General features: G+C 32.4%; 2 protein-coding genes and 1 long non-coding RNA gene across 11 annotated transcripts; 1 reads left to right on the top strand and 2 right to left on the bottom strand.

Annotated features, from left to right (window-relative positions):
- Positions 1 to 1670: 1670 nt before the first annotated feature.
- On the bottom strand, positions 1671 to 15892 carry LOC110439580 (uncharacterized). 7 transcript variants are annotated; one of them, XM_088651489.1, is made up of 15 exons: positions 15677 to 15892; positions 14925 to 14945; positions 14748 to 14792; positions 12566 to 12589; positions 10364 to 10398; positions 7403 to 7600; positions 7167 to 7281; positions 6992 to 7092; positions 6756 to 6809; positions 5459 to 5523; positions 4401 to 4662; positions 4193 to 4246; positions 3313 to 3524; positions 2109 to 2268; positions 1671 to 1988 (listed from the first exon to the last, which is right to left on the bottom strand). In XM_088651489.1, coding segments are annotated over exons 5-15 (1338 nt in total). In that variant the 5' UTR covers positions 10365 to 10398; positions 12566 to 12589; positions 14748 to 14792; positions 14925 to 14945; positions 15677 to 15892; the 3' UTR covers positions 1671 to 1872. The 7 variants fall into 7 exon arrangements, 5 of the variants coding, with proteins under 5 accessions (XP_088507615.1, XP_088507613.1, XP_088507614.1 ...); XM_088651487.1 differs by having other exon boundaries at positions 12566 to 12586; positions 15677 to 15888; XM_088651488.1 differs by lacking the exon at positions 15677 to 15892 and having other exon boundaries at positions 12566 to 12586; positions 14925 to 15061.
- On the bottom strand, positions 8127 to 10342 carry LOC147845002 (uncharacterized). Its single transcript, XM_087248600.1, has one exon. It carries the CDS (start codon positions 10227 to 10229, stop codon positions 8238 to 8240), a length of 1992 nt encoding a protein of 663 aa, XP_087104726.1. The 5' UTR covers positions 10230 to 10342; the 3' UTR covers positions 8127 to 8237.
- LOC147845001 (uncharacterized) lies at positions 13237 to 26081 on the top strand. 3 transcript variants are annotated; one of them, XR_015483691.1, is made up of 5 exons: positions 13237 to 13327; positions 16810 to 16886; positions 19765 to 19947; positions 20055 to 20136; positions 25518 to 26081. It is a non-coding gene; the product is annotated as an uncharacterized LOC147845001 (long non-coding RNA). The 3 variants fall into 3 exon arrangements; XR_015483692.1 differs by having other exon boundaries at positions 16682 to 16886; positions 25521 to 26081; XR_015483690.1 differs by having other exon boundaries at positions 16682 to 16886.

Raw genomic sequence — 26081 nt, 5'->3', positions numbered from 1 at the left:
TTTGTTTATTCTTAAATTTCAGTTTATTCTTCTTTAATGTATTATTATAATAAGATTTAACTAGTTTTGGTTTTGATATGGTTTTATTTTTTATTATAGGTTAATCCTATTCATCAATTGAAGAAATATAAAGTCTTTTTTTTTGTCTGCATAAGGTAAAGTAAAAGACGTTTTGAATGGAAAAGTCCACAAAAGAAAAGAAAAAAAAAAAAAACATGCAGACCATAAATATTGAAAAAGTAGTAAGAACAAATATGAAAGTTTTATAATTAGAAGGTTATGTGTTTAGCATAAAATACCTATATTCATATTTTTTTAAATATATGCATAATGCATTACAAATATAGATTTTCATGGAAAGTGTTACTGACTATTTGTTGCTACTACATATTCCACTATTATGGGTGCTCGTTTTTGCCATATTAATACCTTCATAGGACATGAAAAAGCATAGTTCAGTTTGGTGTTGGTACATCTGTCCAGTCAAAAATCTGATGTCTTCAACTGGAGATCACAGAAATCCTGCATTAAACACAGTTAAAATGCAATAATTACATGCTCGTTACATCTAGTGCATTGTTTTATAAAGTATCATTCCATATTTACTGAAGGTTAACAAGTTTAAACAATATATATATATAAACCATATATATATATATATATATATATATATATATATATATATATATATATATATATATATATATATATATATATATATATATATATATATATATATATGTAATTTTCCAAAAAGATTAATGGTACAAATGATCAAAACATACATGCATAGGAAAATTTCACTCAATAGTGATAATATTAAAAATAAAATGTTCTCTGCAATTTGTTATTTCTAGTCATTTCTGAATGAACTAACTGAATCGGAAGTTCTAAAACAATCACAAAAACGAGCACAGAGTATAAGGACAATATTACAAAAAATGTTGTAAAAGTTTATTTAAAAAAAAAATTACTTTGTTCACAATTTTACTGCTTGCCATGATTTTACTAAACTTATTGTAAAATAACAGATCCTTAGCTGGCATGTAAATTAACTTTGAGAATAGAAAACAAGAAAATGTAGGCTAACTAAACCCTAATATGATTTTTTTTAACTAAGACAGAGGATCTTGGTCTCTGGATTTGTGACTGGCAGAAGTTGTGAAACTCACATTCTCATCGTACAAGTGTGGATAGCGTTAAGATCTTCTCCTGTTGGTTGAATCGCATGCAGCAACAAACACAATGCTTCTGTGAAAAGGAGCATGTAAAAACACCAATGATAAATGTAAAAACATTAAAGATACTTTTACAATATCTATTAGATATTGTTCTGGGGATATACATTTAAACATTGTAGAAGCTAAGAGTCTGTAAAAAATAATAGCACACACAAACTCCCATGTTCAGTGTTTATAATAAACATATGTAGCGGTAAAAATGCACAAACTTACATTTCAGTGGAATGCACGTACTGTATGGTCTTGACGGCAAACACGCCACATACTGACCTACATATAAAATAAAATATATATATTAATTACTACAATATTACTACTCAATTAATCATTCTAATTACAAGCATTAAAACAATATAATTGTAGCCTACCTCATATAGCTGAATGTTACAGGCCTACAGGAATTTTAATGGAAATCTCACCAAAACAATCTAATATTATTAATTTTATTATGTTTAAAACTGAACACCTAAAAGACTTACACCTTTATTGACAATAAGATGCTAATACACTTTTTTATTTAAAAATTTTCTTAAATTTAATGTCATTTAAAAATTTTGAAAATTAGATGAAACTGTCAACAGTCAACACAACAAAACAAAACAAACTGATTAGCAAGATCTCATTTTGGAACTTATTGTCGTCCACTGCCACCATCTCTGTCTGGAGCGTAACGTAACCATTTTTTTACTACTTCGCTAAAGTCTGTTTTTGATGCTTCTTTCCCCTGGGAAGTATTTCTTAATGCACCTGAAAGTAAAAAAAGAACAAAAACTAACATTGTGTTATTTTTTTCACATTTATCTAATATATTTAATCATGTCTACATTTTTTAGAGATTGTTTGTATAGAAAACCAACTATTACTTACGGAACATTGTCTTTTGCAAATTTGAGGCTTCAAAGCTCCTTTTCTTTCCACGTCCAGCCCAATTAAAATGGGATGCCAACCTGTTTGTTAAAACATGGCTTAACATGCGTCTCACAGTGTCCTGCAAGTTGAGTCCACCAAGTAGTGACAGCTGGCAAATCTAATGAGAATCAACATCAGCATTAACATAAATGTTCATCTAAATCCACACAAAACCAGACAAAACATTCAGTTAAGTTATCTAGATGGAATATTGCAAATTTTGATTGATATCTGAGAGGTTGCTTGACATTTTTATTTTTTATTTTTGGCATTATCTGTTGACTTCAATCATCAATAACTTTTGTTCACAAATTTACCAAAAGAATCTAGATAAACAAACCATAATTTTAATGCAAATATATCAAAACAGGTTTCTTAGATGCTTTATGGTGTAGTAGTGTAGATTATGATGAAGATAAAACTTAGCATTTGATTAAGGATCAAATGGCTATTAAATATAAAATGTTTACTAATCCCATGAGCCTATTAGTTCCTCTGTCCCATGCCACCACATTAACAAAATCCTAAGAGCACTCTTGCTGTAGTGATGAGGAACTAATAGGCTAATGGGATTAGTAAACTTTTGTTTTTACTAATGTAACATTTACTAATGTTATTATATGTTCAAATCTTAAACTATTATTTAAAAATGTATTAACATTTTCAAATAATATTTAAAGATATGAACATCATGTGCAAGGATTACCAATCTCGTTACTGAAGATCCGGTGCCCTGCAGGGTGAGAGGGGTCTGAATGCAGAACTGGTGCAGTGCAATCTGAGCTGCATCAATGCTTTTTAATGTGCTCACCTAACCCCACTCTTAACCCTACCTGTCACAGTGACGTCACTCACTCCATTGAGTGCATTGTGTCTGACATTGCATCGCTAAGTGATGCAATCTCAACTTACATCATAAAAAGCTGCATCCAGATACTATTGTGCAAGGTTTAGCTCCAACTTGCCTCAACACACCTGCCTGGATGTTTCAAGTATACCTAGTAAGACCTTGATTTGCTTGTTCAGGTGTGTTTAATTATAGGGTTGGAGTTCAAATCTGCTGGACACCGGACCTCCAGGAACAAGTTTGGTTATCCCTGATCTAGTGTGTCCTAGACCTAAAAAAAGTGAAACATAATTGTAACTACATTACTAGACATACCAATCTGTTTGTCTCAGCATCATTTTGCAGCATCTTCTCAAGGGCATCAAAGTCATCCAGTGACTGTGCTGGGAAAGCAAAGCTGCTTTCGGCTTGAAGTGGAATGGGTATTGGCGCTCCCTGTAATTGCTGTATCATTGCCCTCTGTTCTCGTTGCTCATTTTTTATTTCCAATAAAATTTTCAAAACGTTCCTTTTAAAAGGAGACAACTCTGCAAAGAAAACAATTAATCAATTAGTTAATAAATATTGTAGAGGGAGAAACTCAAGCTAATTTCTGTCATTAGTAATTGAAAGACTAAGATTAAACAAACAAACCAAAACACTACATACATACACACATATACACACACATATATATATATATATATATACATACAGTTAAAGACAGAATTTTTAGGCCCTTTGATTTTTTTTTCTTTTTTTAAATATTTCCCAAATTATGTTTTACAGATTCAGGATATTTTCACAGTATAATATATAAACAGTATAAAATAATATTTTTTTTATTCTGGAAAAAGTCTTATTTGTTTTATTTGGCTAGAATAAAAGCAGTTTAAAAAAAAAACATTTTAAGGTCAATATTATTAGCCCCTTTAAGCTAATTTTTGATAGTCTACTGAACAAACCATCACACATTAACTTGCCTAATTACCCTAACCTGCCTAGTTAACCTAATTAACCTAGTTAAGCTAGTAAATGTCACTTTAAGCTGTATAGAAGTGTCTTGAAAAATATCTAATGAAAAATGATGAACTGTCATCATGATAAAGATAAAATAAATCAGTTATTAGAAATGAGTTATTAAAACTATTATGATTAGAAATGTGGTGAAACAATCTCTAATAAACTTTGAGGGGTTACACTTAGAAAAACATACCACTGGGAACAAGGGCGGAGGCAGTCTGACTTGAGGTTTGGTCCATGTATCGCTCTTTAAAAATGCAAGGAACATGGATGTCAAGATGTATTAGTGGATACAGTTTAGCCTGTTTAAGTCCAAACTAAATAAAATGCATTACAAAGTGAGGAATGAGCATGAAATTAACATAAAGGTGTAGTGTAGATGTATTTGCTTAAATCATTACCATTAACCAGTTCACTCAGTGTTCCCTGGTGATCTCTGTAGTATGTACTTTGGTGAGCTCTGTACTGTGGGTCCAAGTGAGGACTATATCTTGTGTCCAGCTGAGCTCTATATGTGTCCTGGTGGGATTGGTGGTGTCTGTCCTGGTGTGCTTGATGGTGTCTGTCCTGGTGTCCTTCGTGAGTGTCTTCATGTGCTCGGTAGGCTGTGACCTGGTGTGTTTCATTATATTGTGTGTTCTGGTGTGCAAGGTAGGCTGGGTCCTGGTGAGTTTGGTGCAATTGCAAAGTAATTAGTGACTATAATTATTTCATTTAAAGGCTGAGAAAATGAAGATTACTATTAATTTTGTAGAAATTTTATTGCAGTTACTTATAATATACCTGCCTAAAATATTGCAAATAAATTTGACAGTAGTTTTTTATATAAGTATGCTTCACAGAATTATCTTATTTTCATATGAAAAAACATTTTTATATGAAAAACATAAAAAGTTACAAATTTGATATTGGAAATATAGCAGAGTAAAAACTAAATAATTTTCTTTTTTATTATTTTAAATAAATTAATTTGATTTAGAAATTTAAGAATGAACACACATTTTAAGTATGGAATATGAAGTCATTGTTTCGAAAAAATTTGTTGTTTTGATATATTTATATATAAAAAAAAAATATATATATATACCCTATGTATGTATATATATATATATATATATATATATATATATATATATATATATATATATATATATATATACATACATTATATATATATATATATATATATATATATATATATATATATATATATATATATATATATATACATACATTACTTTTTTGCATAGTAATTCTGTTTGCTAGCTAAATATTGTTATGTGTGCTATTAAAAAAACTTAATTTTTAAAGATATAAGACTATGTTTGACTGAATAATACAATTAATTTCTAATTAATTCATAGAAAATTAATCAAAATAACAACGAAAATAATGTGAAACCAATTTTAATAATGCAATTAGTAATAAAAAATATATACATTTTAAGTAACTTACTTACCCAACACTCTTGGTGTTGTACATGGCTTGTCCCATGGTGCTCAATATGTCCTCTTTTTGGATTGACTAAAAACAAATGAAAGTTTTTTTAGTTCTAAAAAATAAAAATGCATGTTTTTTTCTGGACAAGATCCCACAAATATTAACCAATCATTGATATGTTCCACCCAATAATTTAATCGCATTCAAAATAAAATAATACTCTGTTAACAATTAAGATAAAAAGGTTCCAAAAGGGTTAACCGACGGGAGTACTCCCCTTCCCAAACACTGAGACAATGCGATTGGTTGCTTTTACCTGCCTCAAGTGACTGACGCCAAAACTTCCAGGACATTCATTAGAGCTACTTGTGCAAGACTTGGATGTAGGGAGAAACGTTTCAAAGTGTAAGTCATTTAAAGTTAAGTTAGTTACGACTTCGCCATAATAGCTAATATTACAGGACTGTGCAATTAATCAAAAGTAATTTTCAATTTCGGCCTCCAATGATTATGAAAAATCAATAGGCTAATAGAGAAAATAGGTTAAAAGGTAAAAAAAAAGAGTGTTTAAGGTTTATTGATGGTTTTAAATATCACGAAAGAGAACTTGTGGTGTTCAATGCATGCGCTCATGTTTTAACTTATGGTAGGGGTGCCCAAACCCCTAAAGGGCCGGTGTTCTGCAGATTGTAGCTCCAACTTGCCTCAACACACCTGCACTGATATTTTTAGAAAGCCTTGCTGTGGTCACACTAGAGTTTGAGCATGCAAAATGTTGTCGTACGGCGCTGTGAAAAGGGGCAGTAGCTATTAAACTAGATGATTAGACATTTAAAAAAGCAAGCCATTGGTCAATGTTTAAAATTTATGTTTAGAGAAAAACAATCAAAAGATCAAAGCATGACATCCCTGGACAGAATTTTAAAACATGAAGCAATCGCTCGCTTTTTTTTAAAATGTCTAATAAACTTGTTTAATCCCGTCCCTTTTCGCAGTGCCGCACGACAGAATTTGGCATGCTCAATCTCTAATGTGACCGTAGCTTTAATCCTCGATTGGTCTCACGCAGTCAAGTGATGCGATTTCGCAGGTCAGAGTTCACCAAGCTTGAACTTTGCACCGCAGCAACCTGCGAAACTTAACGCATGACCCTGCGTTTCCGGTCTGACGCATTCGCGTGCGTATGAATGGGAGTCTATGCGAGGAAAAGCCCAATGTGACTGCAGCTTAAAGAGGAAAAGATGCCTAAACTGGGGAATAACTTGTGGAGTATTCAGAAAATTAGTGAATTTACTGGGGGGAATGTGCATTTTTACCATGGCAGCCTGAATCAGTCTGTCCTGAAGCCAGATTTGCTGAAGCATTCATAGCTACAAAAATGTCAGAATGAGCAGGATGTTAAAAAGACTAAAACAGAAATGCTACTATATTATTACTAGCAATGTAACTTTAATGTAACTTTTTCTATTATAATTACTTTATCACCCTTAACAAGATATTGTTACTTCTGAAAAAAGTAACAATTAATAGTTACAATAAAAAAGTTCATTACCTGTAAAATCTATTGGGGGTGCTGCAGCAAGCCTCAATTTATGTGATGTTATGTCCTGATCAGAATCGTTTTCTGAGAAGTCAATAAATCGTGGATTAGGCCTGTGAAGTGAAACACTCAAATTAGTTATCAATAAGACATCACTTTAATAGTTTTTTTAGTATATAAAGTTAACCTTTTCTTTCTTTTTATTTTGTTTCCACTTCCCTCTTCATCAGAAGTTAATTCAGATGTAGGGAGATTGGACTCCACATACATTTTTAGCATCTTCTGTGCTTTCTCTAAGGTATCTAATAATATATAGACAATAAATAATATTTATTTAAAATAAATAAAAATCTTCAGTGAATCTTGAATAGTAACAAGTTCATGGAGATAATAAATAATTTAATATTTGCATACAACTCTTACCACACTTTTTAAGTAGACGAACAGGCTCAAATAGTTTCCATCCGTCTTTGACAGCTTCTTTTTTCTTCACAGCTGTCTTTATTTTTGTAGGATTGTAATTTGGCCAATAACATTTTTGACCCAAAAGCCAATTTTCAGGGACAACATCTGTTCCCTTGTCAGGGAATTCTACCAGTGCATAACACTGGTTATCCATCACTGTTTAGGACAGGAAAAAAAGTAACTAAAAGATCTCTTATCTCTAGATCTCAGTGTGAATCAATATGTGTGGTTTGTTATGGGTTGCTGCGTGTTCAGCTCCCATACCCATTACAAACCTGTGATGTGTGATATGTAAAAGGGATGTGTAAATGCATTTATCTTTATGTAATGTCAGTATGGGAAAATAACAGGAATAGAAAAAAAACTGTTTACATACATACACTTTTAGAAATAAAGGTATGAAAGCTGTCACTGGGGCAGTACCTTTTAAGGTCTGAGGGTATAAATATTATATAAGATCTGTGTATGTGTATATATTTAGTATAATAAACATAACTATTTATATATAAAATATGTATTGTATGTTTAGTATTGTAATAAATTCAATTGATAAAAAATATTGTAATAGTGCAAAATATACATACAGACATACATACAGGTGTGTGTATATATATATATATATATATATAGGCACATGTATGATATGTGTATTATAATGTGCACACACATAAATTACGCAATACAGACTGTTACTTTTGATGCAATTAGTCTGTGGTTAGCATTATTAAAAAAATCCCAAAAGAAGCTGACACTACATGTAAGTATTTACTGTGTTTTCTATGCTTAGGGAACTTTATCTACAATGGATGAGGGGTAGCGCAAAAAAACTGTTTTCATTTTCTGGAAGAAGGACATATTTTTGTTTTACACTAGACAAAGGTACCAAATCAGTCTTTTCTTGCAAGACAGAGACTCTGTGACAGCCATTTGCAGAGGAGTCGCACGGGTAAGTGTAAAAAGATTCCATTTTCTTGAACGTCTGACACACTAAATGGACAGTTTCACCCTGTTTCATTATGTTCTTAATTACAGCAATGCCTGTGTCAATTTGAATGCAGTTGTCTCCTTGGTTTGGTGATAAAACACAATCAGAGAAATGCACCAGCTTTGGGTCTTTTGTACTTGAAGAGAGATGTGATTCTTGATTTGATTTGTGAGATTGTTTTGTGGGCATTTCTGATAGTCTTCTGACAACCTGCTGCAAAGGTTGATCTGGTTTTCTAACCAACCGTTTCAGTGTTCCTAAGTAGTTCTCATATGGAAATGCAGATATGTTGTCAAGAGGGCCAAATGCTTTATACTCTTCTGCAAGATGAATCACTTGGTGAACATTGTAAACAACTTCATCTGTGCCGTAAAGCTGGCTGTAATGTTTTACAAATGATGACAGAATCTTGTTGGCAATTTCTATCATTGAACCAGGAAGGCCAGGGCTGAGGAGCAGAAACATGCCAGCAGAAAAGAGCATAAAATTGTCGTAAATTTCATTTTCGACAAATCCTTTTAAAACAATCGGCCCAGTATAGATCATAAATTGACGGAACTCTGTGGCCTTCCATCTATCCACATCTCTCAACGAACGAGGCTTTCTGGCAAATTCTTTAGGCATAAAAGGACGGAGAGCAACAAGCCTGTCTGAGATCTTTTGAATTTGCTGTGAAGACAACCTTGTTCTGAGCTGTTTGCCTTTCATCCACATTTGAATCAGTCTTCTTGTCACTCCGAGACAGCAGGTGTGCATGTAATCAATTGGAAACTGGGTTATCATTTTTACTACTCCAGTCAAGGGGCCTAAACTGTTACCCAAATGGTGTTCTTCATTTTTCATTTTTTCAAAGTCATCGTCCGTACGTAAAGGTGCGTCAGTTTCAGGATACGTCATTTTATTGGACCAAACTCCAGTCTGGGAACACTTGTCACAGCCATAGTAGCCATTGTGAGACTTGACATGTTTGACAAATGCCCTTGCAGGGGCATCACATATGAAGGAGGAGACTACAACCTTAAACCGAGTTCCATTCCTCACAATACCTTCACGCAGAACTATCCTCAGTTCTGCAATGAAGTCTCTCAAGTATTCCCAGACTGAGCTTGGTTTGCTATTGCCACAAAATAAACCAATTATAAATGGCGATCGTGTTTTGTCACAGTCAATCGTTCCGAGAATTGGCCAAAATTGAGTTTTGGAGCTTTTGAAAAGGGGAATTCCATCAATGTTAAATTGCAAAGCAAGAGTTGTTATTTTTGGCAAACTGGCAATATGGTCCAATGTCTTCAGTAGACAACTGACCAGGCCAAAATGGTAATATTCCCCATTACATATCTTAGTTACAGGTACCTTTGTCTGTGTGCCAAGAAGAGTCCTTGCATCCTTGGGCAAATCAGGAAATTCGGACCTCAAGATTGCCAGTAGTGCTGTTAGAGCTATGAGAGGTATGCAAAAAGATGCTGCCCATGTTTGCAGTTTTTTTTGCAACTGATTAACTGAATCGTTGCTACTGCTGTCAGATTCTGCATTTGGTTGGTCTGTATCAGAGATACTACCACTGTCAGAAAGAGATTCAGAATCAGAATCAAGCCAACATGGGTTATCGTGGTCGGTCGCAAGAGAGGAAACTATATTGCAAGAAGGCAATTCATCTCTATTTTCAAAGTTTTGAGATGCGTTAACTTGTGCAGTAGATTCGGGATTGTTTTCTGTTTGTATTTTGTATTCATTCAAAATCTCCTGTTCTATCTCTTGCACAGTGGCCAAAGTCTTTCTTCTTTTTGTCCAGTAGGACATTGTGATGTGTGTAAATGTGTGCTATTGTCAATATTTTGTACATGTACTGCACATGTATTAAGCTATATTTGTATTTCTATACGAGCTAGGTCTATACATGTTTAGGTTCTAATGTATTGTGTATGTATTATTACTTGGATCTTGTGATGTTGTTGCTTTGGAAATTCTCCTGAAAGACAAAAAAATGTATGAATAAAAGAAGAATTAAAACCACATAGAAAATATATGTAATTGCCTTTAATCTATTATCTCCCTGAATAATTAGTTTACTAATCGCATGCAACCTTTTTTACTTTATTTCAGAATTCAACAACAACAAAAACCTCTTCATTTACACACCCTAAAGGGGTTCCACACCCCTTTGTATTTTTTTTTCACAAATGAAAATATTTTTAAAAAATTTAAACCAGTAGCCATTGATATCCAGTTGAAACTTAAAGTCCTATAGAAGTCAATGGCTTCTGGATTTTCAAATTTTCAAAATATCTTCTTTTGTGTTTAGCAAAAGAAACAAATTTTTGGGGACAATCTCCTAAAATTATCTTATTTTATGTTCAATAGGACAACCACATACATACATACTAAAACACACACACACACACACACACACACACACACACACACACACACACACACACACACACACACACACACACACAGTGTAACCCCCAGTTTATTTTTCCCCCCAATTTCTGTTTAACAGAGAGAAGAATTTTCTAACACATTTCTAATCATAATAGTGTTAATAACTCATTTCTAATAACTGATTTATTTTATCTTTGCTATGATGACAGTAAATAATATTAGACTAGATATATTTTAAGACACTTCTATACAGCTTAAAGTGACATTTACAGGATTAACTAGGTTAATTAGGTTAACTATATGCAGGTTAGGGTAATTAGACAAGTCATTGTATAATGATGGCTAATAATTTTATTTAAAAATATATAGTAGATGTCAGAATTATTTTTATTATTTTTTAAATATTTACCAGCGTTGTTTAACAAAGCAAGGGAATTTTTACTGTATGTCTGATAATGTTTTCTTTTTCTTCTGGAGAAAGTCTTATTTGTTTTATTTTGGCTAGAATAAAAGACATTTCTATTAAAAAAAACATTTTAAGGACAAAATTATTAGCTTCTTTAAGCTATATATATATCTTTTTTTTTTTCGATATTCTACAGTTCGTCGTTATACATCATTATAATCATCGTTATACAATAGCTTGCCTAATTACCCTAACCTGTTAACGTAATTACCTAGTTAAGCCTTTATATGTAACTTTAAGCTGTATAGAAGTGTCTTGAAGAATATCTAGTCTAATATTTTTTACTCTCATCATGACAAAGATAAAATAAATCAGTTAAATGAGGTATTAAAACTATTATGATAACAAATGTGCTGAAAAAATATTTTCTCCGTTAACCAGAAATTGGGGAAGAAATGAACAGGCGGCAAATAATTTAGGGGGGCTAATAATTCTGACTTCAACTGTGTGTGTGTGTGTGTGTGTGTGTGTGTGTGTGTGTGTGTGTGTGTGTGTGTGTGTGTGTGTGTGTATAAGAACATTTTCAACACATTTCTAAACATAATAGTTGTAATATCTATTTTCTAATAACTGATTTATTTTATAACTGATTTATTTTGTCATGATGACAGCACATAATATTCTAATAGATATTTTTCAAGACATAACTCTTTTTTAATAACTGATTTATTTTATCTTTGCCGTGATGACAGTTAATAATATTTATTAACTAATATATGGCTAACACATGGCTAATATATTAAAAAGCAAACTCATGTGCATGTGCATGTGTATGCATTATGACATTGATACTGATAAAGGCATGTTTTGCCAAAGCTTATAGGTGCACATGAGTATTTTCCTGAAGGTACAAAAGTTATATTTAATTTAGCTAGAGTGATATTTTGATTATATCTGTGTTTCCTAAAGTGTACTCTATCCAACACTACTTTTATGTCATCTAAGAATTTTTACATTTTATGTTCAACATAAAGTGATAGAAGACTTGATGCAAACATCTTTCAATCAGTTTAACTTTTAAGCTTTTATCATTGCCTTTATGTACCATGTATTTAAAACTGTGTGACGTGTTTAACTACCAAAAGTTATATATATATATATATATATATATATATATATATATATATATATATATATAAGACCATCATGGACCAGCCAGGCATTTGTTAAATGCGTTGTTAAAGTCAGAACATGAGACTGGGATGATGGTTGCCGGTTTTTTGTACATACAACATTATGTAGCTTTAATTAATCTAACAGTATTATACAGTTAAAACATACTTACAAAGCTCAGATGTTCTGTGTTCTGCTGAAAAAAAGAAAAACATCACTGAATGCACTAGATATTACATGTCTGCAAATTAAAAATATATTTATTTAATTTTAATATAATTAATATTTATGACAAGTCAGAGATGCAGGATGACTGCGAAAATAGGCATTTAACAATTAAACACAGTTCTTAAACAAATCTTTTGTGTTATATGTTAATATGTAAAATAACATCTGAAATTGCATAAAGATATTAGCAAAGAATGTGAAACACAATGCCAGTGATAAGACCTTCCAATCCAGTAACAAACAAGAAGCCATGAGTAGACTTTACATTTTTATTCTTAAAGATGTTTAATTTCACCTATGACTTTTTTCTTGTATGCTGATTTTTAGCGGGCCAACAGCATCATCGACATTTGCAGTGCCCTCCATAATTATTAACAATCCTGGTTAAGATGTGAAAACTAATATTTGCACCTTTTGTGAAGTTGTTTTGGAGTAATTATGAAAAGTGCTATACAAATAAAATTTTATTGGATTATCATTATTAGGAAGTGTTTATTTAGTTATTTCCTAGGGACACTTTTGGTCTTGGAGTAAATTACCATTTTTCCGTTAGGCGGCGGTATAAACTAGCAGTGTGTCGTTCGCCAAAAACGTGCTAAAGAAAAAATTCCCGCCGAGATTCTCGCATGCTTCGGGGATTCGCAGTATCGTAGTTGCATTTGTTGTGGGCATTGTTAATGTTTTCAAACACCTAAAGGCTGACTAGGTAAGTATTTTATTGTCATTACTATATTCTAATGTGTTACAAATCAAGAAAATATGGACATCATATGAAGTCTGTGTAGGCTAACGTTGGCGAAAATATTTTACTTCATTCTTGCATAGGAATTAGCAATGTCAGTTTCTACATGTCCATGCGCTGGGTATTAGGGTTAAAAGCGAGTGATAAAACGTAAGGAAACGTTAACGTTAGTAAATAAATTTAGCGTTGCGTTGTAGTTTGTCAGATGATGAAGTAACGTTAGGTGGGACACTGAACTGTGGCTTCCGTGAGGCGTCGGTCATGCGCTTGCCATTATAGATTAAAAGAGAAATAAATCATAAGGTGATAAATAAATATTGCATTGTTTGGTGTGTAAATGGTGACAAATAATCAGCCTGACGCAAATTGCGCTCGCATTAGCGGACAGGTGAAAGTTTTATTTAGGGACATTCTATAAAAGTGGGAAAAAATGCTTTACATGGCTTCATGTAACGTTAACTATACATAAACTTAGAAAACCCACATTTGTCAAACTTTCTGCGTTTTCTCTCATCAAATAGTTCTCTGATTTGTGAAAACCTTCTTTTTACACGTGATCACATAATTCATTTCCGCTAAACGGTTTTCAACTTAAAATTAACTTGATAACGTCGACTGAAGCGTCAAATATAGGCCAGACTTTAGTGCATATTATATAAATGATATTTACATGAAGGAGATGGTTTAAGCTTTGGTAACCTGATGGTAACCTGCACACCCCACGGTTCAGTGTCACTGACTATGTCGCGATGCGTCACTTATGTCACATAATGTTCTTCGTGTGTTCAAGCTACATTAAACTTCGACAGGTGTCATAACTGCATGACATTGTAAAACACTTACTGGGTTAATGCATTAATTAAACAGTTAAGGATATTTTCGGTTTTTAATTTAAATAAATGTTTTCTGCATATGCAAAAGTGATCCCAGGCTAGGTTCTACGCAGAGATACATTACATTTAGAGACAGACTATTAAAAATATACAAAGATGTGTTAACTTAAAATGTTATAAAAATGTGAAAAACACATAGTCCAACTTTGCTGCTACTAAGCCTGTCGGATAAATACTGGATGAATCAACAAATTCACTTGACAACTAATTATTTCAAAATGATACCAAGCAACTAAACAGTGTCTCACCACAAACCTTTCAATGTCCTTCCCGGGTTTTGCCTACTTATCTTGATTTAAAAAACGATTTCAATTCATAATCAGTTCAATTTATAATTTATAATAATGATAAACGTTTTAAAAATTATAAAAATATATAAGATTATAATTTTAATTTGATGATAATAATAATTAAAGGTCCCGGGTCAAAACGGGTCTAAATTGTCTAAACCTAAATATTGAGACGTGTAAATATTGTCAGTTAAAACTTACATTTCCAAAGATATTTTTCGGCCCTTAAAAGAGCCTTTGGGGTAGCTGATGTTAACAAAATAAGGGAAAAAACAAGACAAAATTAGGTTTTATTGCAAATGTCTAAATTTAAAGTATTTGTAGTTTTAAATGTTTTTTTTTTAATTGATTAAAGTGTATAAAATCAATGGTACTTACAAGAAGCAGGGGCAGTCGGCACTGAAAAGAAAACAGATTACACAGTTAATAAAGACTGAAAACATAGCCTAAAATTGCACTTATAAGATAAGCAAAACGCAGAGTGCACTCTATCCGACTGAGACCTTACAGCTTATTATATTAATTTAAAAGTGTAACGTTAGCGTTTCTTGGTCTCATAGCCTGGCTGTAATGAATGAATGAGCTGGCGCTCTTTTTACACACACAGACGCACAGGCACTGTAATACACGCACATTGATTCAGTCAAACCAAATGTGGGACAACCTGCTGTTTGTTTGTAGTATTGTTTTGCTTTTTTAATCTAACAAATAATATGACGGACTCTAAATTAAAGTCTCAGTCGGATTTGTGTTACCACTAACGTTAGTTACCGTAAAATGCTTCATACTTGCTAAACGGCTTTTACCGTTTAAACCGTTAGCGGCGTAAGATAGCCTACATATAGCGATTGTAGAGAAAACACGGAAAAAATACGAGAATACTGTTTTTGAATAGTAAATGTAGTACATTTACTAGAAGCGACATTTTTCTGACATTGTATATAACGTTATTGTTATTAACACGAAAACAAGCGCCAAATACCCCTCATCTTTATTAATGAATAACGTACTCGATATAATAACCATTATTCTTGATATTTAAAACACCATTTTATTCGTAGGTACTTGTATGAACAAGTTATAACCAATTTATAATAAAATATAACGATAAAGTTAAAAAAGACGTTTACCTCAGGAAAACTGGCAGTTATGTTCGTTAGGAATGTCCACTTAAATGACCCAGGCTGTGTCCGCGATGGGCACAGACCTCAACTTATATAATGCCCACCGCCTGGTTTCGCGGGCTAGTCACGGAGTAAAAAGTGACAAATTAAAAGGTTTATTAATGAATAATTGAAGATTAAAATGTGTTATTGTTTGTGTTATAATCGTCATTAGATATGAATAAAAAGTGCTGTGTAGGGTTATTAAATTATTATTGATTTTATTATTTAATCGCATTTTTGTATTTGTCTAAATTATTCATATATAGGCCTATTCACTCAATTCCTATATTCAATTCCTAATAAATAATTAAAACAATGATGTTTAAAAAAAATAATAACTGTATTATAATTGTTAAGTAATTAATAAATTAATGTGAATATTACAGTTAAAATAATATACATGTATATTGATTATATTTATATATTCAATTATGTTCTTTGATTTAATGGTGCCTATATCTTTTAAAATGCTCTCAAGTTAATATTTTCCCCATAGAGTGAATTTTAGAAACTCAAAGGTCAAACAAATCTTTTAAAACTTTTCTTTTAAAAACTAGCCAACTCTAAAATGTTGTAATTATTATAAAAAATATATATTTTCATTGCCAATACCTATTTTTACCAAGTAGCATAGGTCCTGTATTTATTCATCTTATGTAATTTTATTTAAATTTGCTTAAGTCTTTTCTTTTAGGCCTCACATAAATTACATCTAAACATTTTATGCTAGTATTAATAAATGTGTATCCAGGAAACGTCTTTATATTTTAAGAGATCATACATTGGGAAAGGAAAGAACAGATTATGATGGATTAATTAATGATGATTGACCTTCGAAAATGTGTGATTTCATGTAAATATGTTCTTTTTGTTTTTTAAATGTATAATACTGATGGTGATGATGATGATAACTGGCATTTTTATTATTAATATGTAATATCTTACCTGTTTCATCATTTTGTTTTGTAGTTTGAGGTACATCCGTTATCTTCAACCAGAATGAAGGCAGTGTTTCATCTTTGTGGCCCTCGCATATGAGCTTATGTAGAATTTGAATTTTCCATAAGCTGTTTGTCTGTCTACTTGGATTCACTCAGGGTTTCAAGATGGCTCTCAAAAAGGAGTGTACTACAAGGTGCAGGCGAAAATCATCGCTTATGCTGTTAGATAGTAGGTAGGTAGGGTTATTTGTCTAGTTTGTATATTTGTTTAGTTGTTATTGATTTGCAGAATTATTTAGCAGGCATCACACCAAACAACATGCCAAAGACAACATGTTCACATTCAACAGTATATAAAATAAATAAATAGAATAAAACACAATAAGCAGTCCAGCTGACTAGTCTGTTTTTGACACCACAGGGAGACAGTAGCCGCATTTCCACTATCAGGCCAGTGCGAGCCAGGGCTTATATCGGGCCAGGCCGGGCCAATCGCCCGGGAGGTTGAGCAGTGAGGCCGAAATCATGTCGCGTTTCCACTGTGGGGCTAGTAGCTCGCAGCGCGTCACGCAAACCCCGCCTCCAGAACATCCCCCGAATCGAACGTCACTCAAACCGCCCACTTCAGCGAGAATCATGCAGATAAAGCCCACCATCACATCATCACGAAACTATTAAAATTAGGACAACCAAAACAAACAAATGACACGTTACTGTACAGCAGTACAACGCATGTCTATACGCACATGCCTGTGTGTTTTCATTCATTTACTCGCCGACCGACTGGCATCGAAATCCAGTGGTCTTGCCACCAACGGAGGGACCCGGAGCGCAGGGAGCGCACACATCCATAATATAACACCACATATATAAAATTCTCAGTTAATAACTCGATATAAAATGTATTTTATAACATCTTCTAGACAGAATCTGTCCAACATTCATCCCAAATGCTCCGGAGAGAACTGAAACATGATTATTTTCCCCCTATAGGCTTTATGACACTAGGTTAGGTGATTTACCCTTTATTTAAAGATGTTGCTTATTATATCTTAAGTAAAGGAAAGTGTTCAGTGTTTCAGCACAGCACGTAATAAAATATTGCCTATATTTCGTTGCGCTCAGCAGCTATGCACTAACAAAGCTCTTTATGTATTTAAAATTCCCTTTTTTAATTTTACCACGTCATATAAAAACATACACACTTGTTTGAGGACACAGAACACATTTTGAACTTGCAGTTTTCCCCGTCAAAAAAGTGCTGCGCAACTGCAGACAGAAAAAAAGTTCGCCTATTTCTGCTTTCACTCACCCCGAAAATGCTCTGTTTGCATGATTTGATTAATTTCATCGTATCCAAATACTTTATAAATAATATTTAAAACATTTTCCGGTGTTTATTTATTTTTATTTTTTTAGAAAATATCTAAAATCTTTTTTTCAAAGAGGCTTTTGAAAAATGAAAGTTTAATATAAATTTGAAACAGTTTGATATAGTACCTAATTGTTATAGCTATAGCTTTTGTTAGTTTTATATTGGTTTATTTATTTAATGTGATTTTATTATAGGCCTATCTAATATTTGTAATTCTTTAAATTATTTCAATATAGGGCTATTTTATCTAGATATGACACTATTGTTTTGAGCCTACAAAAGTGGACATGAAATTTGTAAAGTTTAATGTCCTACTGTTCTATATATAGTGTATTATCCCCGAAATAAATTAAAACAATAAAAATAAAAGAAAAAAGCCGCTCGCGGCATCAACAGAGCTATGAATGGAGCGCTCTTTTTTTCGGTCTCACACACACACACAGGCATCTAAACGCGCAAAAACACACTTACAGTATTAAACTTGACAAAACCTCTTGAAAACCTTTACTGTCTGCTGTGTCTTTAATATGGTGTAAAGATTATTATGCGTTATTGAAACATCAAAGATGCAGCAAAGAAAAGTGACTTATTAAAACTATCATTTTATGCAACAGCCTTACATTTAAAAGAGAAATTAAGGGCGATCATATGCAAAAAAGACCCAGCCTATAATTTGTTCCAGATGTTTTCTTTCCCTTATTTATTTATTTGTTTGGCACATGTACTCGAGTGCGATCGGAAAACTGTGCCCGCCTCTCCTTTCACTCCGCCCCGAAGCCCCGGCTGGCCCTCCTTGGCCCAAGGTATTCGGCGGGCCGAAAAAGGCTGGCCGTTGGCCCCGAGAAAGCCCCGCTTTGGCCCGATTAGGCCCCGGAAGTGACAGTGGAAACGCCACTGGCCTTGGCTCGCCCTGGCTCGCTCGCTTTAGGCGCGATAGTGGAAACGCGGCTAGTATCTCTGCTCAGATGGCAAATAGTCAGATGAGGAACTAAATGGGTGCATTGAATCAGCCACAATACTGATTGCCTTTATGACCACTCCATCTTTGTAAATGTATTCCAGTTTACTAGAAGTGGTGACTATTTTCCTTAAACACTTTTCTTGACTCTCAGTAGCATTGCCATACCAGCAAATACTGCAAACAAGTCAATATACTTTTAATAAAAGCAGAGTAAAATATCTTAAGCATTTTATTGCTGATTCAAAAGGACATCAAAAAACAATGTCTCTGCTTAGCTTGAGTGTTAATACACTTAACCCACGAGTCCTATCTCTAAAACCAGGTCAAAAAACTTTTCTGTATGCTCTCCATTAATGAATGTAGGTGCAATATATTATATTATATTATATTTTATTTTTTTCTCAAGTCTATACACATTTCTTTATGTTTTTTTATTCAACACGTTTAGAATCATTACATCACTTTATGAAAAAAATCCAAGAATGGCCATGTTTCTCTTTTCTGCCATAAAAGAGGCTCATAAAGACTGAATCATCAGCATATTTATTGCCTGTTCCATACGTTTAATAAGATGCTTGTTTTATATTTGGCTTTTTTTTTTTTTTTACCAAAATCTTAAATTCTGCCTTCATTTACTCATCCTTAAATGGTTACAAACCTGTTTAAGTTTGTTTTTGTTCCAAACAAATAAATTTATTTAGAAAAATGTTAAAAACCTTTACCCATTGACTTCCATAAATGATAAGTGGTTACTGTTATTTTTTTTGTCCAACAGATTAACGAAACCCTTGAAGGTTTCTTGAGGGCCGCTGTGGTGCTGAGTTTAGCTCTAACTTGCTTCAACACACCTGCCCTGGGGTTTCTAGTATATCTAGTAAGAACTTGATTAGCTGCTTCAGGTGTGTTTGATTAGGGTGACCCGAGTTTGGACACCCCTGCATTAGAGGGAGAGTAAATAGTGAGTAAATTTCACTTTTTGGTGAACAATCACTTTTTAAATCTATAAAATTAAAGTATATGTGCAGCTTTTACAATGTTAGTGAAGATATTTTTCTTGTTTTCCAGGATGGCCTGATGCCTGTAGTCAGTTGGATGATTATATACACTAGATGCCTTGATTCTGCATGAATGGGGGATTAACCACTAGGTAGGTCTGTCAACCATATGTTCATAATAACAGAATGAGCTTATTACATTTACATAATGAAAATTGAAAAACACAACAAACAGTTTTGTTTTATTATATGTAATACAATGGGCCCTATCATACACTCAGCCCAATAAGGCTCAAGACGCGTTTCTATTTTTAGACCAGTGCAACACTAGTTTTGCCGTTTCCACCATGTTGTTTAAATAGTAAATCCATTTGCATGTGTATATTTGTTTTTTTTTTTAAACAAGCTTAGATTTGTCCACTTGTCAGGTTTTGGACCATATGGGGCATAGCATACGTGTTTGGAAATAACTCAGTTGTTTGAGCACACTTCCTTATAATTGTTCACTTATTCGTTTGCTGGAAATTAGAATTGAATTTAGAAATAGATTTTGAATTTAGAAATAGATTTAGAAATAGATAGAGAACAAATCTTTGCAATCAAACTAAATTAGTTCGGTATAGGCTAATTGATTTGTGTGTACAACATGTTTTCTTATCTACAAAAGATAGTGAAAGTAAAAAATGAGGAGGCTCATTCTCTCATTTTCACACTGCAGATATTTAACTGTTTTCTTGGTAATGAAGCGTTTAGTTTTTCACCTTTAAAGTCCGCCATGTAAATAGCTAATGCGCCAAGGCGCGACACAACAGTCTCTTAAAGTGAATAGGAGATGAAACTCTGATTGGTTTATTCTTAAAACACACCTATAACTCATTAAGAGAATAAGCTCAACCCTGTTAGATCATGCGCTATGAGGCAGAGTGGATTTTTTCGTCCTTAAAATAGCAAAAGTGGATTCAGACACGCCCTTAATGCTTTTGTGCCCTGTGCTTTGAACTTTACGCCTAGATCGTTAAAATAGAGCCCAATGTGTTTGTGTTTAAAGTTCAAACATAAACCGTTGCTCGTCTCTGCCCCTTATTTCTAAAAAGAGCTGCAGCACATTGATGCTCAAACTGGGGTCTGTTTCAGAAAGGTGGTTCAACCAACTCTGAGTTTAATCTTGAACTCAGAAGGGAAACGTATTTGGGGTTTCAGATCAACTGAATAGTGTTAGTTTATCACAGTCTTGTGTAGTTTTATGTGAAATGTAAGGACGGGCAAATGCCTTTCTCTGTTGTAAGGACTTAAAAAAATGATTTTTAAAAAACAAATGATTAATTGGCATAATGCTTTTCAAATGTTTTTACCATAGAGATGTCTGTTATTGTTTTCTTATTCCGGCCATTCTGACCGAATCACATTTCAGACTTTTTTTGTCTAACAGCAACTGACTCTCCTCCTGTCAGTCACTCTTCTAAATACAATTTGAATTTTGACGAGGGAATGCAGGTATTGTGCATTCAATCATTTCTGCAAATGTTGCAAGTAAACAACAAGGCTCTTAAAACACTGCTTCAAAAATTTTAGTGTTGTCATATTTCAAATACAGAAGTCATTTGTTTTTTTTTATTTCATTACTGACAGTGTACTTATTTGTAAAATCATTTTAGTTTAAAATCAAGTGTAAAACAATTTTCATGTGCTGTAAAGCTATATATTCAACAAATTTGCCATATTGCAAAGCAGTGAGCAAATAAGTAAAATAGTGTAAAATGTGTAAATAAAAGACTATTTCAATCTTTTCTTCATATACTTTAATTAAACATTTCAAAGTAGAAAATATTGTTTAATAAAATGGACATCAAATATATCTATGGCCTTATAGTTCTGCCAGTGGTATTGAAAAATTCATTATGGTGAAGGAAAAAGCAACCACACTTCCTTTGGTAGTGCAAATTCCCATATATATAGCCTTGTGATTAAACACTTGAACCATTCTATCAAGTTTACACTTGAAAAGGGCCTTAATGAAAATCAGTTTTTTTATTAAACTAACTAATTGCTTATTTTAAGTATTTTTTTAAAAAAAGAGTACTTTTTTTACTTTTACTTGTACACTTAATATTAGTATTAGTTACTAGTAGTATTACTTTACCAATGTAGTAGTATTTTTACTTGGGTACAAATTTTCAGTTCTCTTTCCATCTTTGAGAGAACATAAACAAATACATTACTTTATTTTTTATTTTACAAGCACATTTATTGTAGGTTTATTATATTTTTATTTATGAATATATTATTAATTACTACATTACTAATGTATTTTATTTGAATAAATTGGAGAGTTCTTATTGAATTTAAAGTGCATTGCTGAGAATACATTTCAGGTGTTCAGTACGCTGCATGTCAGTCTTGAATAAAAAAAATAAGTACTGGAAAAAGTGTTTAAAAATCCTTGTTTTTTTTAAAATCTGGGTTTATACAGTTCTGCCTATATATACCCTGAATGGGGCACCAATATTACGATTCATTTTGAAAAAAGCAACCCAACAAAAAGACACCTGCAATTGAGACAATAAACGTTTAATACTTATCACTTTTATAATATAGCAGGAGAAAGCAGAATGGTATGTTAATGAACTAATAGGCTATTTATTTTTATAGTATGCCATGGGAAAAACGTTTATTTGGAAAATATTAGCCAACAGAATAAGAAAATGGCAATGGCTATTTACATTAAGTGCAAATAGCATATTTTCTTACCATGATCTATTAACAGTAAATGCCAATAGATCTAAATACAATGAATCTAGTTTAATTACTTGTTAGTTCATGTTTGTTTTTACATAAGCTAAATGTGACTAACATAAACTTGTTTTCTTTGTCAGGATGATTTTACTTGGGGCACATTATCCTTAACTCATTTCTAATTATTCTGGAACTCCTGTGTTTAAATGTAATGGTTGATCTAATACGTGTTTACACTGAAAAGCAGTAGAAATGTGTTCCGTTTCCATCAAAATAAACAGTTTAAACAGGAGTTCAAGAGTAGTTGAAAATTGTATTACATTAGCAAACAATGAACTAACAACTAACTAAGGTAGTGATATTCACATATGAACTCATGTGACTCGTATGTTGTTTTTAAAGCTAGTTCATAAACAGCACATGCCTTAAAGAGCATATTGTAGGTTAGACACCCCAGTGAGTCAATGTGCATGAGAGTAAAGTAGGAACTACATTTTCTTTAAAATACACCATAAAGTTTATTTTTAAGCCATCTGTAGTCGTTTTAGTCACATAAATGTTCTTCCGCATGTGAAAAATCACCAGATTGTAAGTGACGTTGAACTAGGAAGATCGCACATATAAACAGTATGAAGACAACTGATCGCGGTGCACGTTTGGATGCCAAAATAAGATATTCTGAGACATTCACACAAACGATGCATCACAGCCATACAATTATGAGCCTGTGGACAGACCAACAGACATAACAGCAGTTAGAGAAGAGTAATTGTGTTGTAATGTGAGGAGAACAGAGCAGTGTGAGACCAATGTTACCTTACAGACAGATATGTTAGATAACGAAATCGTATCAGGCAGTAGCAAAGGTAGTATTGATCATCTAAATATTTATATTTACCAGTAACAGAAACTAAGCATTTAACAGAGTTATGCCACATTGTCACTATTTTTAATTGTAGATAAGTGAATAAGTGACTAATAACATAGTACATCTGTAATAATGCAGAAACATGTGAACAAGGTTCTTGAAAATCTTTTCTCTTAGAGCTTTTGTAATGAAATAAAAAAGCACCAAAATATTAAAACTATTAAAATAAGTTTTAAAATGTTTTTTTATTTGTATTTTTTTTTAACATTTCAAATAACATTTCATTAACAGATCTGGGGTGCAACGACAAACAAGGAAAAAACAAACAATGACATAACTTGCAGCTGCACAATCATAGTACGATGCATTGTTTGGGAAAAAAACGATGTAGTCACGAGTGTTTTCCCAAAACCCGCAGTTTCTCAGTCACAGATCCATCGTCTAAACCATGTCAGTTATAGCGTAAAACGTCCATTATGACGCTCTAAACAGCCATAATCAACTTCTTCAGAGAAGAACCCCATAATTTCTTTGTGCAAATTATATTGTTTTACACAAAACCTGTTAAAAATTCAATTTTAGTTATGGTAAAAACATCCACTCGCTTTCCATATTAATTGAAATGTATGTAAATGGAACATATAGGATTATTAGGAAATTTGAAAAAATCCTACATTAATATTAATAATAATAATGATGATGATGATTATTTAGGATATTGCTTATAAATTTAAATTTTTTGGAAAAGTCTACTTTTATAATTTGACATGCAAACCACTGCAGAAATGTTCTGACCCACAGGCACATGTGTTATACAGTACAGATACTTAATAAATAACCCACTATAAATGAAAATAATTAACGTATGCTATGTGTTTTCTGTTTTTTTTTTTTGGTTTCACAAGCTTTGGAGACGTAACGTAAATTCAGCTTTTTAAATAATAGGTCCCCTATAGCTTTCGTCATGAGGCATAACTGTAAAATGCACTGTGAAGGGAGCACAATTATAAACATGAAGATCGGTAAAACTGAACTGTACGAATACTTTGAAAGCAAATTACACCTAAGAGAGATGACCTTAATGCTTTTTTAAAAATCATTCCAAGTTTAAATGTTAGAATGTTCTAAATGAAAATTAATAGGGCATAGGGGGAATAAGTGGGAATAGAGCACAGTTAGGAACTTTGTTTTTGACTACAGCTCTAGAGGTATAGTTGCAAGCATACAAGTTTGCGACCCTGTTTGAATGTTCCTTGGAATGATGGATTTTATATATGCATACATACATACATACATACATACATACTGTACATACATATACAGTTGAAGTCAGAATTATTAGCCCCCTGAATTATTTGCCACCCTGTTTAATTTTTTCCTCCATTTCTGTTTACTTATCCCTAACTGATTTATATTATCTTTGCCATGATGACAGTAAATAGTAAAAATTTGACTATATATTTTTCAAGATACTAGTATTCTGCTTAAAGTGACATTGAGGGTAATTAGGCAAATTATTGTATAATGATGGATTGTTTTGTAGACAATCAAAAATATTACTTAATAAAAATATTATTATTAAATAATGTTGACCTTGAAATGGTTAAAAAAAATTAACTGTTTTTATTCTAGCTGAAATTAAACAAAAGACTTTTTCCTGAAGAAAGAATATTATAGAAAATACTTTGGAAAAATATACAGTATTGTTAAACATGATTTGGGAATATATACAGTTGCAATGTCAAAATGAATGTATCAAAGACATTGTACTATATATAATATTTGAGACTCTTAAGTTATACATTTTTGTCCTTACTTTTATTCTACAGTTATAACTAATAAATAATAAAAAAACTCATCTTTTGTCTGAAAAAATATATAAATGGAATCTATGTTAATTTGTGTACTTATGCTTTCCTGTTTCTGTCCTAGAAGGTCCATTCAAAGGATTCTAGAAATTGTACCAATTCCAGTCTGGATCCAGCCTACCTGGTGAACACCACAGAAGACATCAAAGCTAATGAGTTTAGATAACTAGAACTGGACAAACAGAGTTGGCAAAAATCAAAGCAAACACCACTACATTACTATATTATTATTAAAACAATAAAAATATAAAAGAGATAGATGGACTTGGTGAGATTTACCTGTTTTGTGATGATTTTGTTTAGCTGTAGATTTAAATATCCATTGAGGAAAAATATTTGCACCATTAAGAACTGATCATATTGATCTCTGTTGCTATCTTATGGCGGAACAATGTAACGCCAAACTGCCAAAGAATTTCCATTAAATATTACTACAATTTATAATCAAATGTCATTTGTTGAACAACAACATGTAACAAACAAGAATATAAAGATGCCAAATAAATAAGTCAAATTGTTAATGGATGGCAACATTTTGTCTGTTTAACTGAGCACAATGCTTTTTATGCATCTGACTCCGCAACAGGAGAGTCATAACACTTATTAAAACATGCTTAAATCTATTAAA

Source organism: Danio rerio, chromosome 19 (genome assembly GCF_052040795.2).
Source record: "Danio rerio strain M-AB ecotype USA chromosome 19, GRCz13ab, whole genome shotgun sequence".
NCBI lineage: Eukaryota > Metazoa > Chordata > Actinopteri > Cypriniformes > Danionidae > Danio > Danio rerio.
The sequence above is the reverse complement of the archived record's forward strand: the minus strand, read 5'-3'. Positions and strand labels throughout refer to the sequence as shown.